This window comes from Nyctereutes procyonoides, unplaced genomic scaffold (assembly GCF_905146905.1).
Source record: "Nyctereutes procyonoides isolate TBG_1078 unplaced genomic scaffold, NYPRO_anot_genome, whole genome shotgun sequence".
Classification (NCBI taxonomy): Eukaryota; Metazoa; Chordata; class Mammalia; order Carnivora; family Canidae; genus Nyctereutes; species Nyctereutes procyonoides.
Genome location: NW_026575159.1, coordinates 22,515,559 through 22,533,656, shown reverse-complemented (window position 1 = coordinate 22,533,656; position 18,098 = coordinate 22,515,559). Strand labels below are relative to the sequence as shown.

At 41.7% G+C, this 18,098-nt stretch overlaps 1 protein-coding gene across 3 annotated transcripts in view; it reads left to right on the top strand.

The window, feature by feature from the left end:
• Nucleotides 1-18,098, top strand: part of ASAP1 (ArfGAP with SH3 domain, ankyrin repeat and PH domain 1) — a 355,221-nt gene that overhangs the window by 209,407 nt on the left and 127,716 nt on the right. For all 3 annotated transcript variants that reach the window (XR_008662965.1, XM_055313975.1, XM_055313974.1), the window contains exon 5: nt 16,330-16,475. Coding sequence is in view for 2 of the 3 variants with exons in the window: in XM_055313975.1 (XP_055169950.1) it covers nt 16,330-16,475 (146 nt within the window). In the remaining variant the exon portion in view is untranslated. The remainder of the gene's footprint in view (nt 1-16,329; nt 16,476-18,098) is intronic.

Sequence of the window (18,098 nt, the reverse complement as noted above, 5' to 3'; positions counted from 1 at the left end):
AGAACTCCTGTCTTTCCTGAAGTTCTCTATCTCTTCACCCATTTTATCCATCTTTTCCTATGGATTCTTGAACATGTTTGTAATACTTACTTTGAAATCCAGCATCTAGGTTTTTGTCTGATTCCATTTCTTTAACTGGGTTTTTCTCTCTTGATTTTTGAATACATTTTTCTCTTTCTTTGCATGTCCAGTAATTTCTGTTTGTGTGGTAGACATCTGAATTGTAGGACATATAGACTCTGGATTCCTTGTTTTCCTATAAAGTGTGTGATGTTTTATTTTAGTACATGGTCAGGTTCTAGGATGACTATCCCCTTGATCTTGGGGAAGTTTATTTTAGTTTTGCTCATAGTCCCAGGACACAGCCCTTAGTCCTGCAACATCATCCATACTCTTCTGGCACGATCCAACTGGGCTTTCAGCCCAGAGTGTTTACCAAGCCAGGCTAACCCTGTGGGATTTGAATTCCAAACTCTTTCCACAGCATTGGGAAGTTGCTGGAATCTGCTTAGCGCTTTAGATGTTGTTTTCTGCTTGGCTTCTTGAAGCATATGCAGTTTAGGTCAGCCAAGGACTGGATTTGAGGGCTTCCTTTTCTGTGACTTTTTCCTGTCTACGATTCCCCACCCCCCCTCAATTTCCAGCTACTGAAGCAAGCAATCCCAAACTCTGACTTCTGATACCTCAGCTGAGTAAGAGGCCACTTGCTGCTTGAGTTCTGTTCTCCTTGCCCAGCATGGACTGCAGTCTGATCTTAGGAGAAAAGCCAGTTCAATATGATCTTTTCTAGTATGGTTCTCTTCCTTGAAGAGTAATATCCTCTCCTGTTTCTGCCTGCTTTTGTTTGCTCTCCAGTGGCTTGAAGTGGTTGTTTTTTTTATATTTTGTCCATCATTCATAATTGTTATAAACAGGAGCATGAATCTGGTATAAGATTCTCTGTCGAGTTATCAGCTGCAGATCTTTAATTATAAAAATTATATACAAGTAATTCATTTATTAAGCTATAAGGGGTTGACAGAACACACTTGCCTCAACAGAGAGGTGTGTTAGCATAGTTGGCCTTCTATGTGTGACAGTATATGGAAGTGACTTAAAGAAAGGTCTTTAAGTCTTCAGCCCAGGTTTTGGATTACAAATACCTAAATACAGAAATAGGCACTTAGTTTATTCAGTCAAAACTATTTGCAAAGTACAGGAGAGGTGCATGGCTAATTATATGACAGGATAAGCAACGATCCTTTGTAGTCTTGAACTTCTGGTTTATTGTAAACTAAGTGTGTATATATCTGGGCTCTCCGCTCAGTAGGGAGTCTGCTTGAAAAATCTTTCTCCCTCTCCCTCTCCATGTACCCCTCCCCAGCCCCACACACATGTACACTCTCACTCTCCAAATTAAATAAATAAATCTTTTAAAAATTAAAAAATGAATGGGAAGTAACCATGGAATAAGAATAACCCTTGAAAATCCTTATATGGCCAAGACAAGGAAATTATAGTTCATTTGATATTTTTACAAAGTATTGGCATTCCTTTAGGAGCCATGATATTTAAAACACACACACACACACACACACACACACACACACACACCCCACATACACAATCTCTTAGGCATTTACCCTTAGCTCAGGGAGAAGCTCCTCCTGTGAACAGGTGAGGAAAAAGCAGATGGTACTATCCCTCCTGCACCCAGCCACCTACTCATCATTGAGTGGGAAGGGAGGGCCTGCGGCTATGTACATCGTTTTTGCTCTCTTTCCCTTTTCTCCCAAATTTACTATGCTGAGTCTTATCAATTAAAGGTACAGATATGTGATACCACTGTGATATTCAGTCCTTCGCAACTAATCCTTTTTCCTGTTTACATAAAGATTCAGTTTAGTGACTCTATCTAGTTTTCTTTACAGACCACATTTCTACCTTGAGTAGACCCTCCTTGACAATTAACAGCCAAGATCTACGGCCAGCCTATGCCTTTCTAGAAGCCTCTTATTCCAAGTCACATTTTGACCACATTCTTGGATGGTTTATGTCTCATCAAACTAGGGTTGTGTTTTCCGGTGTAATGATGGTGCAATTAGACTATAGCAAGGAGTCTGGAGGAATGCCAGGGTCTCTCCAGTTTCATTTCTATGGATGGTATTCTCCCAAGGTTTGCTTAAGTTCTGCCCCTCTCACACATGCTCGCCTGACCACAAGGAGTGTCCCATGTGAGGCAAACCCTCCACAGCTCTTCAAAGAAGGCCCCATCCTAAGGTAGCCATGCTCTGTGATCACCTCTACAAAGTGGTTATGCATGTGTTGAATTCCATTTGTGGTTTAGATGTGTACATGAATTTTCAAGTGTCTTTGTCTAGGACTGGAAGTACTCTCTGGCTGACTTGTTAGCCAGGAAGATAACTACTTATTGATTTTTCTGACGCCTTGCTTAGGTATGGAAATCAAGCAAGTTGTTATTGATTCTGAAGTGTTTTTCATAAATAATGCCGTAAGACAGAGTGCTTGGGGGTTGATGGAGGATGACTTTGCATGGCCAGTTTGTCACTTGCATACACAGACAACAGGATATTTTCAGATCTTCCATGTCTCTGATAACTGATCAAACTACTTTTTCTTTATGGAGATGCGCAGGGGGCTTCCACTTTGGAACACCTGGAACTGTTTTGTTTTGTTTTGTTTTGTTTCTTTTCTTTTAATGGTCAATTTTCTTTTTGTTTTTCTCATAATAAAAGTATATTATATTAACATACTTGCATTAGAAAATTCAGATAAAAGAAGAAAATGCTAATCAGCCACATTTCCTTCTTAAACTCTTTCTCATTGTTTATATTCCAAATCACATATGGCACACTTAGGTGGTACCAGCACATTTGTGTACGCTATACATTTGTTCTCTTATGTGTCCATATTCAGGGTGATGCCTTTTCTAGGATCTCTGGGGTGGAGACACCCGCATTGCTGCAGTGATTGGGGGTGTTCCATGCTGCCTGCACAGTGACAAGGCAGGGGAGGCCTTCTGAAAGAGCCATGGCTCCCAGGCTGCAGCACTGGGATGTGATGATCTCTGCTCTGCTTATAAGTAGCTGAGTGTTCCTTAGCAAGTCCTTTCATTTCTTACAACCTCAGATGAAAAAGAAAAGATGATCCCTACCTTGTCTATTGATGAAATAGTTTATGGTTATGTAATGAGATGAAGATTCCTTTGCAATCCACAAGGCACTATGTATTCCCTAAGGGGGGCTTTTGGGGCCCAGTAAAGAATGCTTTTCTCAGGAACACCTGAGTGGCTCAGTTGGTTTTAATCATCAAAGTCTTGATTTCCATTCAGGTCATGATCTCAGGGTTGTGAGATTGAGCCCTGCATCGGGCTCCACACTCAGTGCGGAGTCTGCTTCTCCCTCTCCCTCTGCTCCTCCCCTAGCTCGTTCTGTCTCTCTCTCTCTCTTTCTCTCTGTCTCTCCCCCTCCCTCCCTCAAATAAATCTTTAAAAAGAAAGAAAGAAAAAAATGCCTTTCATCAGCCACCAAAATGAGAGAGACCTGCTTGCACGTTTGCATATTTTGATCTCTTCCTACATGTGTGCTGTTGCCCTCCCTCAGGCTCTTGGACTCCACGCCTATCCAGAGCAGGGAGCTTTGTCTTTAGATTCAGCTGACTTTCCTCTGTGATCCTTGACACTCTGAGCTCATTGATCCCTTTATAATTGGAGAACAACAGACCTTCTCTGAATTAATAAAAACTTGCAAATCAGAATTTTTCAAAGTCCTGAAGTTGAGGTTAGAACCACTGATTGATGCAAATAGTACATTAGTATGTATAATATGCATAGAACATATACAGTAGTAGTAATACACAAATGGTTAAAAAATAAATATCAGAAATGTGTGCTTTAAAATGTTTTACTATAAAAAAAATAAATTTTAAGAAATAAATTAATAATAAAAATAAATAAAATATTTTACTGGCAGGTATAGTTGATCAAAAATAGTCTAGAGACCACCAGTCTAGGGAGTACCTGCATGGTCACGTCCTATCACAGCTTACCTTATCTAACAGGACAGGAACCCTGTGAGTTTTTTCATTTATCTTGAATTATTTAACACATAATTTTTATATATTCTTTTTTCTAAAGATTTTATTTATTTATTCATGAGAGACACACACACACAGAGAGGCAGAGACACAGGCAGAGGGAGAAGCAGGCTCCATGCAGGGAGCCCAACACGGGACTCAATCCCCGGTCTCCAGGATCATGCCCTGGGCTGAAGGCGGCTCTAAACTGCTAAGCCACTGGGGCTGCCCCATAATTTTTAAACCAAGAAGCTGAAGCTGCAAACCTAATGATCTACATAACCTTTCCATCCCAGGGTAGGGGTTTAATGAAGGTTTGTGAATTTATAGTGAAATGTGGGACCATGTTTTTAAATTAAACCTATTAATAAGAAAGCTCAGCCTTTTTGGAGGGTGAGCCACCCACTGTAGGAGGCTAGAATAGGAGAGGAATGGCCATCTCCTTCCTAGCTTTTCTTAGGGGGCAGATCTCAAAGCATGAACATTACCCAGAGAGCCATGAGCAAACCCAAGTGTGATGTGGATTTTATCTGGCAGTTAGGAGGCCTGCGTGAGGGAGCCAGAAGAGAGGGCATTGCCGCTCCTGCTGTAATGGAGCGATGCTCAAGTGCTGTTTAAATGCTGAGTAATAGCCTTGTGGAACTCTGCAGGCATCTTATCTTGGGGCTTGGTTAGTTAATGGATTTGTCAGTTGTTGCGGAAATGGGAGTCTGCACGCTGACTTTCCAGATAACACCCTTGGGGCTGGAGCAGATTCTTGCAGAGGCTTGGCTAGAATTTTGAAAGAACAAATCCAAATTCAAAATGACCTTGAAAAATCAGAGGAATGAGTCATTCCGAGTGGCATGGAGGAAGGCAATTTAAAAAAAAAAAATGTGTGTGCAAGCCTTTCTGCCTCTAAGGATGTTGCTTTTAATCTTAACAAGTGTGAGTTCCCTACAACCTTGTTGGGAACAGATGAGGAAACAGAGGCCTGGGGAAGTGAAATAACTTGCTCATAACCAAGTAAACTAGCAGAGGCTGTATCTCAGAAATGCAGTTTGGACTCTCAACCCAAACTCGCTTATTCCCCAGTAACATGGTGTCTGTAAAATTAAAACAGATTGTTTTCAGGGTCATGGGTTGGGTGGTACTGGTTTTATAGATTGGTGTGACACAAAGAGCTGAGCCCCAATCTGATGATGAATAGGAATGGAGAGCAATGCTTTTAAAATCTTAACCTCCCTGGTTGTAGGCCAAAGACAGTGGACTCTGGAGAGACCAGTAGCCCCACATTAGTCTCCATATCACTGCCCATTTAAGTAGACACCACCATCTTTGCACTTGGGTTCTAGAAGATTCCTTTAATATGCTCTTACTTCGATCCCCAGCTCTACTGGCTATTCTTTTTTTTTTTTTTTTTTTTTAATTTTTGGGGAGGAGTGGAGAGAGAGAGAGAGAGCACATTGGGTAGAGGGAGAGGTAAGAGAGAGGGAGAAGCCCAGGACCCCAGGATCATGATCTGAGCTGAAGGCAGATGCTTAAGCAACTGAGCCCTGCAGGCACCCCTACTCTTCATTCTTCAGGGTGTTGCCCAGTTGTCATCTCTTGGGAAACTTCATGGACTATATCCAAGTTTTGTCCGTGTGTTCTTTTATCAGATACTACATGGGTGCTATGTTACAAGAGACTATGCTAAATAAGCAATATATTTTCATGCAGAGGAAAAACAATGAAATGCACTGTTGATGGATGAAGTATTTAAGTACCCAGAAGAGAATAAAACTAAACCAAATAGAAGGCTCAGGAACTTTCTTTAACATTAGAACCCTTACTCATGCTATATATAATGAGGTATATTGGATCAAACTAAAGCTTTCAGTGTTGTTGTTGTTTTTAATACTATATATAAGAAGGTTTGGGAACATAAGCAAAGTAGGAATCACAAAAGTCTTTGGGTAAAGATTGGTATGTTTGCATAAAATGTAAAAAGTTCTGTGTGGGGGATCCTTGGGTGGCTCAGCTGTTTAGCGCCTGCCTTTGGCCCAGGGTGTGATCCTGGAGTCCCCGGATCGAGTCCCACGTCAGGCTCCCAGCATGGAGCCTGCTTCTCCCTCTGCCTGTCTCTGCCTCTCTCTCTCTCTCCTCTCTATGTCTATCATAAATAAATAAATAAATAAACAAATAAATAAATAAATAAATAAATCTTTAAAAAAATAAAAAAAATAAAAAGTTCTGTGTGGCAAAGGACACCATAAACCAAGTGAGGAGACAAATGGGAGAAAACGATTGCAACACATATTACAACAGATTGCTGTCCCTCTGCAAAAAAGCCTTACAGATTGACAGGGAGAAGACAAGCAATGGGAAACAGCAAGCAGAAAAGGAAACGTGAGTGGACGATAAAATACAACAAAATACTCAGGCTTACTGTATAGTCCAGTTTTTCATGTCCCTGTGGTGAGAATAAAAAGATCACTAATAACATCTATGTGCTGACGAGGCTATAGAGAAACACTCATCTGTTTGTACTGCTCTTGAGTCTGTGCATAGCTGCCACCAGCCTCTTTGGAAACAAAGCAGTAGTAATTAAAATTTGGAGTGTGCACCCTACCCCCCCCCCACCCCCAGCAGTTCTACTTTTGTGAATTTATCTTTTCGGAGATAAACTGACAGCATGTAAGAACGTATGGATAGAACTATTTATCACAGCATTGTTTTTTTGGTAGCAAACACGGAGAGTCTCTCAAGGAGATAGTTCTCCAAATCATGGTAAGAGTTTACTATGGAATATAATCACAGTTAAAATAATGAATTAGAGTTAATTATATTCAGTCTCTAGATCTTTATGCAGTTGGAAAAAAGCAAGCCATAGAATCTTGTATTTAATATCCCATTTGGGGAGCATGTGGATGGCTCAGTTGGTTAAGTGTCTGCCGCCTTCTGCTCAGGTCATGATATCTGGGTCCTGGGATGAGCCCAGTGTCAGGCTCCCTGCTCAGTGGGAAGTCTACTTCTCTCTCTCTGCCTCCCTGTCATCGCCCCCCCCCCCCCCGCTTGTGCTCTTTTTCTCACTCATTCTCTCTCTCAAATAAATAAAGCCTTTAAAAAAAAACCCATTTGGTTTTTTAAAAGGGAGAAGACCCCCTATTGTATGCATATCCATGTATTTTTTTAAGCATAGAGAAAGCTTTGCTGAGATTATTAACACACCGCATTATTAATTTTGCTTATTTCAAGGAGATGGGATTGGAGAAAGGGAAAGGGAACGATCATTTTTATCTTTATATATCTCTGTAGTAGTGTATGAATTATTTTAGTAATTTTAAAAACAAATGGAATTAAAAATTTTAAAGGGTGATTAGTGCTACAAAGTATGTATAGGATAGTATAAAAGAATTTATCACCTCACCCTCTCTGCCAGTACTATAATTTATGACACATATTACATGGCTTTATTATTACAGTTATAGCTCATTGTATTTTATATGTCTGGCACGTGGCCAATACTCAGTATTTTCCGAAAGAAGGAAAAAGGACTTGTTCCAGGAGACTTCACTACACACGTTGAGCACTTTAGTGAGCACTGTGTGCCAGGGCCAGTGCTGGGGACTGAGTGAACACCAGGAGATCAGGCAAAGCTGGGAACCCGGACATTGCAAGAGGCTGAGGAGGGAGTAAAGACAAGCTTGCCTGGGAGGTTATACTTACCTTTGATCTTGAAAGAGGCAGGTTGAGGCCTGGAATTGTGACGGAGCCAGGTGGACTGGGGAATTTGGGCTGCAGCGCAGTGATGCCTGGACGCAAGCTGTGCTCCAGAAGAATTCTCTGAGCTCGGGAAGATGAAATGATAAACACAGTTGGGCTGGACTCTTAGCCCAGAAGATAACTTACATAAAGACAGGAAGAGAAGCTAAGCCTTCAGGAAGGAAAGTATGAGAAGTTAGGGAAGTGAGACTGACTTCCAGGTGAGGGATGGTTCCTTCCATATCATAAACACCCATTGTAGGCCAGCCACCAGAGGAGGTGCACTAGAGGCTTTTCCCATCCTGTTCGCATAAGAACCCTATCAAGAGGGACAGCTGGGTGGCTTAGCGGTTGAGCATCTGCCTTGAGCTCAGGGTGTGATCCAGGTTCAGGATCAAGTCCCACATCAGACTCCTTGCAGGGAGCCTGCTTCTCCCTCTGTCTGTGTCTCTGCCTCTCTCTGTGTGTCTCTCATGAATAAATAAATAAAATCTTTTTTAAAAAACCTATCAAGAGGCATTACTGCAGTTAGGAAAACAGAATCCAAGATGATTATACAGATTGTCTTAGACCCAGAGCTGGTAAATGGAAGACCTAGGATCTGATCATGGTTATGTTGTGTATCCTGGAACCCTCCAAAAAAATACCATATTTAGATTATACTCAAATGCCCATTAGCATCAGAACTTCAGTGCTCTGTCTTAGGGTGAATGAAAGTAATAAAAATAGAGATATTTTTAGAGGCTCGCCATGTACTTTATAGATGACACATCGGTCACATTTCGCACATGAAAACCAAGACCCAGGTTACTTTTCCAAGGTTACAGATGGCCCGTCTGGACCAGAGGGAAAGTTAAAACCATGTCTCTGTACCACTTAGGCCCGGGTCCCTGCATCAGATGATGCCTCAGGAGACATTAGGCTGTGCTTGGTCAAGGGTGGGGAGCTCTTGAGGATGGATTTATTGTGAATGCGTTCCAAAGCCTTTACTCATTAAATAGAAATAATCCTCCATGGTTTTATGATGTTGTCTCCTGCTGCTGTTTTCCCAAAAGAGCTTTCACATTAATTATGACATCTTTACCTCTTAGCGTTCAACATCAAGCAGTAGGCTGTGTGGAGGTATTATTAGACCTGTTTTATAGTGAAATTCGGCCCCTGAGAGCCTTAGTCACCCGACCAGGGTCACATGGTAGAGGCTGGAGCTTAAGACCTAGATTTTCAGGTCCTTCAATCACTTGACATCTGGCTCAAAACGAGTAGACGTCCAGGAGTTCTAGCACTTAACCGAGCATAATGGTTAAGAGCGCAGGCTCTGTGGTCAGTGCTTGTCGTCACCACTCAGCTGGGTGACCCTGGGCAACCTGCATGGCTCTCTAAACCAGTCTCTGTACCTGGAAAATGGAAGTGAGACTAGCACGTCATTGTGAGCATCTAATGGAGTAATCCAGGAAAAAAACACAGTTCCTGGCCCATTAAATAATCTAAAATTTAACCGCAATTAATTATTGTTGTAATTAATTTTTAACAGTTATTACCATTGTTGTTATTATGTCATTGCCATTGTTGAGGGACAGGAGGTCTGTCTTATTCCCCTTCATTTCCTAGTGTCTGTAATATGGTAGACTCCACACAGGTGTTTGTGGCACACCTTACAGTGTCCTGAACAGTCTTTCCGGAGTCTGTCCATGGAAAAGGATGGGTTTGGCATCAGATGAGGCTGGGTTCCAATGTGGATTCACCAGGAGTTTCCATTTTTCTTATTTAGAAAACATTGCCCTGAAGGAGTTTTCGGATACTCACTGTGACAGATCCCACTACACAATCCGTGCTTAGTAAGCAGCAGCCATAATTTCAGTGGCAGAGAATCAAAGGTTGGGTTCACAGGCCAGTTGGGAAGTTTTGTGAAAGTTTCCCGGTTTGATAAGGCCTAGCACAGAGTGAAAATTCGGCAGATACCCATCAGAGAAAGGCCTATTATTTGCAGTAGTTTGAAAATTCTAAGGAGGGCCTCCTTGGAGGTATATATGAGGTATTTTTAAAGAATATTGTAAAAGGGATCCCTGGGTGGCGCAGCGGTTTAGTGCCTGCCTTTGGCCCAGGGCGTGATCCTGGAGACCCGGGATCGAATCCCACGTCGGGCTCCCGGTGCATGGAGCCTGCTTCTCCCTCTGCCTGTGTCTCTGCCTCTCTCTCTCACTGTGTGCCTATCATAAAAAATTAAAAAAAAAAAAACAGAAAATTATAAAAAAAAGAATATTGTAAAATACATAAAAGGTAAATAAATATATGTACATATTGAATTTTAATGTATTCTCAGGGCACTTGTTACTGCCGGCCCTTAGGAGCATATATTCTGAGGGTTGTCCCTGACTTCGGAGCATTGCTAGAAGCATCTGTCCCCAGCCAGAGGATGCAAGGCTGACACTCCACCGCAGTGGCCTCCGAGGGCAGCCTGATGTTGTCATCACTGTTGTCATTGTCATAAACATTTCTTGAGCTTATATGCCCTATGCACTTGGCATGCAGTAACTTAATCTCCATAATACCTCTATGAGGTAAATACTATTGTTGTGTCCATTTTTCAGCTGGGGAAGATGAGGCTTAGGAAGGTTAAGTTCCTTGACAAAAACACCACATAGGGTTAGGGATAGAATTTAGGATTTGATTATAGATCTTTCTCACTTTAGGATGTGGGGAAAGTCCCCAGCTCTGAGATCAAAAAAGCCTAAGATTACATTCCCTTATTTAGGAGCTGACTTTGGGCACAGTTATGCCTCTAAATAATGAGAATGATAACAGTACTTATTGGGGCACCTGGGTGGCTCGGTGAAGCAGCTGCCTTCAGCTCAGGTCATGATCGTGGGGTCCTGGGATCAAGCACTGCATCAGGCTCCCTGTTCATGCTCATGCTTTCTCTCTCTCTCTCAAATAAATTAATAAAATCTTTAAAAAGAAAAGAAAGGAAAGGAAAGAAAGAGAAGGAAAACAGTACTTATCTTCTATACCTGTTAGGTAAGAGTAAATTAAGCAATGGACTTGAGGTGCTTAGTGCAGTGACTGGCATATGCCAAATACTCGACAAACTAGCCATTATCACTATTATTACTGGGATAGCAAAGCACTGCTTTGATATTGCTATGGGGCTTAAATGTTGAAATGTATATAAAAGCCCTTTCAAACTGCATGGAACATATTAGGTGATTAGTATATGTTAGTCATCACCCCAAAGAAATACCAGCAGTTGAAATTCTGACTAAGTGGCCCTTTCTGGTTCAGCCGGTAAAACTATAGTATTTTGTTCTTTATTCAGAACTGAAAGGAGTCACCTACCTCTTAGAATTGTCTTACATTCTGTAACAATACCATGAATTCCAGAAATTCCATACAGATATTTGAAAAGCATGAATCTCCATAATGAATGGATCAAATTTCTTTCTTTCCTTATTTTTTTATCCAGTTTCCATCCTCACCTACTTTCCCCAGCACCCACTGTACCAACTTCTCAAAAGTCTGTCAGCACTTAGGTAGACCAAGGATCCTAACCCAGAGCTTATCCTTCTCCCTGGAAGGCCCGAATCAGGCCATTTTCTGCCCTATCAGCTGTCCTGTTCAGTTCACACCTGTATCTGTGACAGTGCACCCCACCAGAGCCCTGTATTTCTCTCTTCCCTAAACCCTTGAATTTACCTTTCATTTCTCTGCTTGCTGCTCTCAGTAATAGCCTCCTCCACACCCCCACTGCCCGCCCTTGTTCTGTCCTCCACCAGAACCCTGTCTCTCTGCTCTCTCCCTCTGCACCTGACAAAACCTGCTTGGTAAACCCTTCAATTTGTACAGAAGGATTCATGTGTTTACAGAATTTTGCCAGTGAATGGTTACTGTTAGATTTGTAATATATGTTAAAAAAAAAAAACACCAGAAACTTAAAACTTATGAGACCTATGTTCCTGTGCTATTTGATATTAAATACGTTTCTCTGTATTATTACTAATCCCAGCTCTAGAGGTAATAGTGACTGATTTTGGGGGGGAGGCATGTACTGCATGCCAGGCACTGTTCTAAGCACCTTTCAGTTAATTCCCATTATTTCTGCCCTCAGCATGATTATTATTACTGTCTCCAGATCTACATCACTAAACTGTGATTTTTAAAATGTATCTGTACTAGGGGCACCTAGTGGCTTAGTTGGTTAAGTGTCTGCCTTTGGCTCAGGTCATGATCTCAGGGTCCTAAGATGGAGCCCCGCATCTGGCTGCCTGCTCAGTGGGGAGCCTGCCTCTCCCTCTGCCCCTTCCCCTGCTTGTGCTCTTTCTCTTGCTCTCACTCTCAAATAAATAAAATCTTTTTATAAATACATCTATACTAGGAAATTTCACACGTATGTACATATGTATAATTAACACACTCCTATTTATGCACATAAATACATGTGTTCGCTGGTGGTTCATTTGTGGAATTAGAAAAACATACAGGACCCATGACCTAGCCTCTGCTTACTGATCCAGCCTCATTTTCTGCCTCTTTCACGTTACATTTCATGTTCTGTCTTCCCGCTAAACCTCATTCTTCCTCACAGGGTTCTGGTGAAGATTAAATACAATGTTGTAAAAAGCATTTGGGTTAGAGAAGGTTCCTGACAAATGCCAGAGCTCCCCTCCTGAGGTCTGTCTCTGCCTTAGCCAAGTCTGTCTTATTTTTTGATGAGTCCATCATCTCTGATAGATTAAGAGCTTTTCGTAATACTTTTTAAACTCTGCGTGCAATTCCAAACTCAGGAGAGTGGCTGTGTCTAGGGAGGGAAGGAGGGAAGAGATTGGGATTGGGGTAGAGAGGAAGCATTCCGTAACACTTTATTTCTTAAACTGGTTGGTGGTACATGAGTATTCTGTTAATCTAAAGATTGTGATATATGTCATCTGAAATAATGTAATTCCAAGCAAACAAAAAAATCCTCTCTCCTTATGTTTTACCAGCGACCCTTCTTTGAACACAGTTGAGCAGGCAGCTGAATTCCTTTTTTTTTCTGGCTTCCAAAAGCAGAAGAGGGGGTCAGGTCTGCTGGGATTCTCTGGGGTGAGGTGAGGCTCTTTGGCCTCAGACAGAAGATTTCCAGGGTAACTCCAGTTTATGAGGAGATCAAACACATGCATTCTGTCTGTCGTGCTGATATGGCCTTTCTTTTGTGTTTTTCTGAGCCACTTCCCTCAGTTACTTGGGCAGTAACTAGAGCTTCATTTTATCGTTTTTAATATCTCAGCCTGAAATGCTGACATCCACTGTAGGCATCATGAATTTTTGATGCAGTGGTGATCGGAAGGCTGCTGGGCCTCACTTGCTTTTCCAGGAGCACTGTGACACTTGTCTCCATCTGTGCATGGAGACTTCCTTGGGGTTCTCCCCAGTGCAGACTCAGGGTTTGTTTGTTCTAAAAGTGCCTATGGCTCCCAGGCAGGTATTGGGAGTGTATTCGAGAATGCAGTTACTTTAGATTTTCTTCGCAATTATTTCAACAATCTAGGATATTTAAGAAGGGAATGCTTCTTAAATTCCTGAAAAGGAAATCAACAAATCCAAGTCAACAAATATTTGCTGAGCCCTCCCTTCTTAAGCCCACCTCACAGAAAACTACACACACAGTGGTATCTGTTGGGTGGGGACGCAGAGATGAGCCAGAGGTAATGGTGGCAAATAAAGATCTGAACTTACACAAATATGTGATGTGGTGGAAAGTATTGCAAACGAGGTTCAGAGAATTACAAGAAGGATCATTGCCGACTAAGGGAAGGCTTTATAAAAGATATTGAGTGAAGTCTTTAGATATATGATTTTGCTAGACATGATTTTGGTATACTTACTGTTCATTTATTCATTTAGTAATACTATGCATCTCCATTTATTCGTTCAGTACATATTATGTGTCTTCTCTGGGTCTCCATACAAATCCATGCTTCCATGTCCACCACAAAGGAAGTAGGGAGTACAGGCATCTGAAATGCCGTCACATGGAAAGGGATGCACCTCAGCTCCACTCATACTTCCTTGGTCAGTGTGTGTCATGGTCCATGCCTGCTTCCTTGAAGGGTGTAGAGATATGTGGTACTGCCTTCCAGAGCCTGCAAGGATGAAGAACTTGGGTTTCTATGACACGTGCTAACATCTGCTTATAAGAGTCACAAATCTGATGCACAATTTAACAGAATCACACCAGATACTGTATTGATAGTAGACTGTAGGTAAGCAAGAGCTGCAATAGAGACTTCTGTGGGAAGCTTTTGCAGTGGTCAAGACAAGAGATGAGGTTGGATAGGACTGATAGCTAGGACCCCCGGGTGGCTCAGTGATTGAGTGTCTGCCTTTGGCTCAGGTAGTGATCCCGGGGTCCTGGGATCAAGTTCCATATTAGGTTCCCCATAAGGAGCTTGCTTCTCCCTCTGCCTATGCCTCTGCCTCTCTGTGTGCCTCTCATGAATTATTAAATAAAATCTTAAAAAACACAAACAGATAGGGCTGATCGCCCTGGGGATAGTGAGAAGTTTTCAGATTTTGGTTTCATTTTAAAGGTAAAGGCAATAGGATTTCCCAGTGGGCTGCATCTGGGGTATGAGAAAGAGAAAAGTCAGTATGACTTGGATGGGTTTTAGCCTGAACAACTACAAGAAGGTATTTGTCATTAACTGACCGAGATACAACGGTCTGTGGAAAAACAGAATAGGAGGCAGGACATTGAGGGTTTGCTTCTAGCATACTGAGATGAGAGTTATTGGGCATCCCAGTGGAGATACTGAATAGCAGTTGATATAGAAGTCTCTATTTCAGGGGTGGGATCTGGGCTGGGGCTATCAGTTTGGGAGTTGTCAGCTGATAGAAGTTACTCAAAGCCATAGACTAGATGAGATCCCAAGAAAGTGAGCATAGATAGAGAAGAAGAAAGTCCCAGGGCCCTCCAACCTGATCAGGTCAGGGAGGTAAAGATCCATCACAGACATTGGAAAGGAGCAGCCATGAGGTAGGAGGACAGTCAGAAGTATGATATCCTGGGACCCAAGCAGGTGGGAGTGGTTGTTATTTATGGAACACTCACTCTTTTTGAGAAACTTTGGACAGTTTATATCAGCTCATCAGCACCACAATCATGTAAAACAGCATTAGTCCCATTTTACAGATTGGAAATCTAAAGCTCAGAGTGAGGAAATTTACTAATGCCTCTGATGTGCCAGAGATGTTAAAAAACTAAAAAGATAGCAATAGGTGGTGAAACAAAACTTCAAACATAAATCCATCTGGTCCATCCTGTACAACTTGCACCAAGAGATTGTGAAAAAATGCTGTTTCTCAGACCAGAGCTTAGACAGAATTAAAGGAAATTGAGTTGCAGAGAAAGAAACATGTTAGAACCCATGGATGCTTCTTTTGCGTTTCAAGGTAGATTTTTTTTCTTTCTTTCTTTTTAAGATTTTATTTATTCTTAGAGTGAGTGGGAGGGAGACGGAGAGAGAATCTCAAGCAGAGTCCATATAGAGCATGACCATGAGATCACACCTGAGTCAAAATCAAGAGTTGGACGCTCAGCCAACTGAGCCACCCAAGCATCCCCTAAGATTGATCCTTTTCTTTTTTTTTCTTTTCTTTTTTATAAATTTATTTTTTATTGGTGTCCAATTTGCCAACATATAGAATAACACCCAGTGCTCATCCCATCAGGTGCTCCCCTCAGTGCCCGTCACCCAGTCACCCCCACCCCACCCCCGCCCTATCCTTTTCTTTTAAAGATTTTATTTATTTGTGAGAGAGAGTGAGCATACACGTGTGTGTGTGTGTGTGTGTGTGTGTGTGTGTGTGTGTGTGTGTGAGCAAGTTGAGGGAGAGGCAGAGAGAGGAGAAGAAACAAACTCCCCATTGAGCGGGAAGCCCAACTTGGGGCTTGATCTCAGAACCCTTCGAGATCATGACCTGAGCTGAAGGCAGACGCTTCACTAACTGAGCCACCCAGGCACCCAAGATTGACTTTTTTATGGAGAATTTTCTCCTTGTTCCCTGATAATCGTAGTTTCTTAATGGAAATACGTGTGCTTTAAAATGTGATGGGCAGCCCAGGTGGCTCAGTGGTTTAGCGCCGCCTTCAGCCCAGGATGTGATCCTGGAGACCCGGGATCGAGTCCCACATCAGGCTTCCTGCATGGAGCCTGCTTCTCTCTCTGCTGTCTCTGCCTCTTTCTCTCTCTCTGCCTCTCATGAATAAATACAATTTTTAAAAATGTGATGGTAATTTACCCCTCACCTGTGGGGGTCCATGGATTAACTGGGATATAAGTGAACTGAATGAATGTAATAGAAGGCCAAGGTGAAACCACCTTTAACAGAGTGAAGACATTCAGTGCCTCGCTGACCACCCCTGGACATGGTCAATGAATAATTGATGCAGTTTCTCTTTGCTTTCCTTTTAAGTTTCTTGTGATCAATCAGAGTTCAAAGTAACTTGTCATTGTAGCAAATAATAGCTCAGACTCCTCTCTCCTTCTTCTTTAGATCACGTACAAAATGAAGAAAACTATGCACAAGTTCTTGACAAGTTTGGAAGTAATTTTTTAAGTCGAGACAACCCAGATCTGGGCACCGCTTTTGTCAAATTTTCTACTCTTACAAAGGAACTGTCCACGCTGCTGAAAAATCTGGTAAGCCATGGCATAAGTTTCTTAAAATTACAGCCTGACCAAAGTACAATAAGAAGATAAAGGGAACAGTCTAATAATCTTTTTCCTAACCCTCCATCCTGGGGGTTAAAAACAATTAAAATTAAAAAATAAAAAAAAAAAGTCTCAGGTATGGAGTCACGTATAAAAAAAATTAAAAAATTAAAATAAAAAAAAAAATTGTAAAATTCCTAGATCCAGTTGATAGCAGGTTAGATTTATTGAATCAGAGAAAGTGGTTAACCTGAATTCTCTTCCTCACTCTACCATTGTTTTGGTTTGGGTTTTGTTTTGGATGGCTTTTAGTAACTTTTGCTTTTTAATTAGTAAAATGTGACGATGTCAGACATACACTGGAGATACACATTTCAGTGTTATGCCTCACTTGTACGAAAGACAAGCATGCATTTTGGTCCCTGCTTTAGAAGTAATAAACCTCCCCCGTTTTCATATACTTTCAACCCCCTGCCAAGGAAAAGATTTTGAGATTTGGGGAATCCATGGTTACAGAAGTTGATGACAAGAAGAATCCCTAAAAATCTGGGACATAAGAGGTGCTGACCCCAGAAAGCAGATACAGCATTTGGGGTGGGAAAATCTATTTGGCAGGTACTAGTGTCTGGATACCTGCATTCACACCCTGTGCACACTGAGAAGGTTCATTCTGGATAGTGCTACCACCCACACTTCCTTGTGCATTCAATTAATCAAGTCTCTTTTCTCCAAAGCCCCAAGTGTTAGAAGTACAGGGAGGTTGAACGGTGTCAATGAAAAACTATACCATACTTTTCTTCATCTCCTTCCTGAAGAACAGAAGCTGATTCTTCCTCTCCCCCAGTCCCTCAGTATGACACTTTGCATCCTTTAAGAACCCAAACTCAAGATGTCTTGGCCCTGGGTCAGTTACTCACTGATAGGCTCCTGTGGCCTTATAAGAGAATCTTGTTACATCGGTGTGATACAGATGGCTAGCTTACAGACGAGTACACAGAATTGGAAAAATGAAAATGACCTTTCTGTAATGTGTTAACCTGGAAATTCGACCAATCAGAATATTCTTTTTTTTTTCCTATCATACTAGATAAATACTTGGGTATGTCTTTTTTCCTGATGATTTAATTCTAATTTGTGGTTTATGCCATTGAATTAATCTCATACGGTGATAGCTAATCCTAAAGTAAAGGCAGAGAATAGAAACAGGTCTCATTTTCAAAAACTTCAGAAGGGGTACTTTTGAAGTTAGGATCAACATGTTCCTACACTTTGGGGTTTATGTGACAAATCCATGATATCCCTGTAAACCTTAGAGTATTTAAATTTCTTATATTCAGAAGAGGGTCCTCACTCTCCTTCCTCTGAGTACTGTCTGTCTTTCTGCTGATGGCATTGCTCAAAGGCTGTGTGGTGGGAAGAAAGGAAGTGAAACAGGACTCTGACTATTCACTTGGGTAATAACTGGTAACAGACTTGCTCAGGGAGGAAGTTCTGTTTTCCCCCAAAGTAGGTGTTTTCACAGGGATATCTTGCTTACCTTTAGTTCCCAGGACACCAAATGTATTTGGCTTCAGTCGAGATTCATCACTTGCACGTTTCCTGGACCAGTCC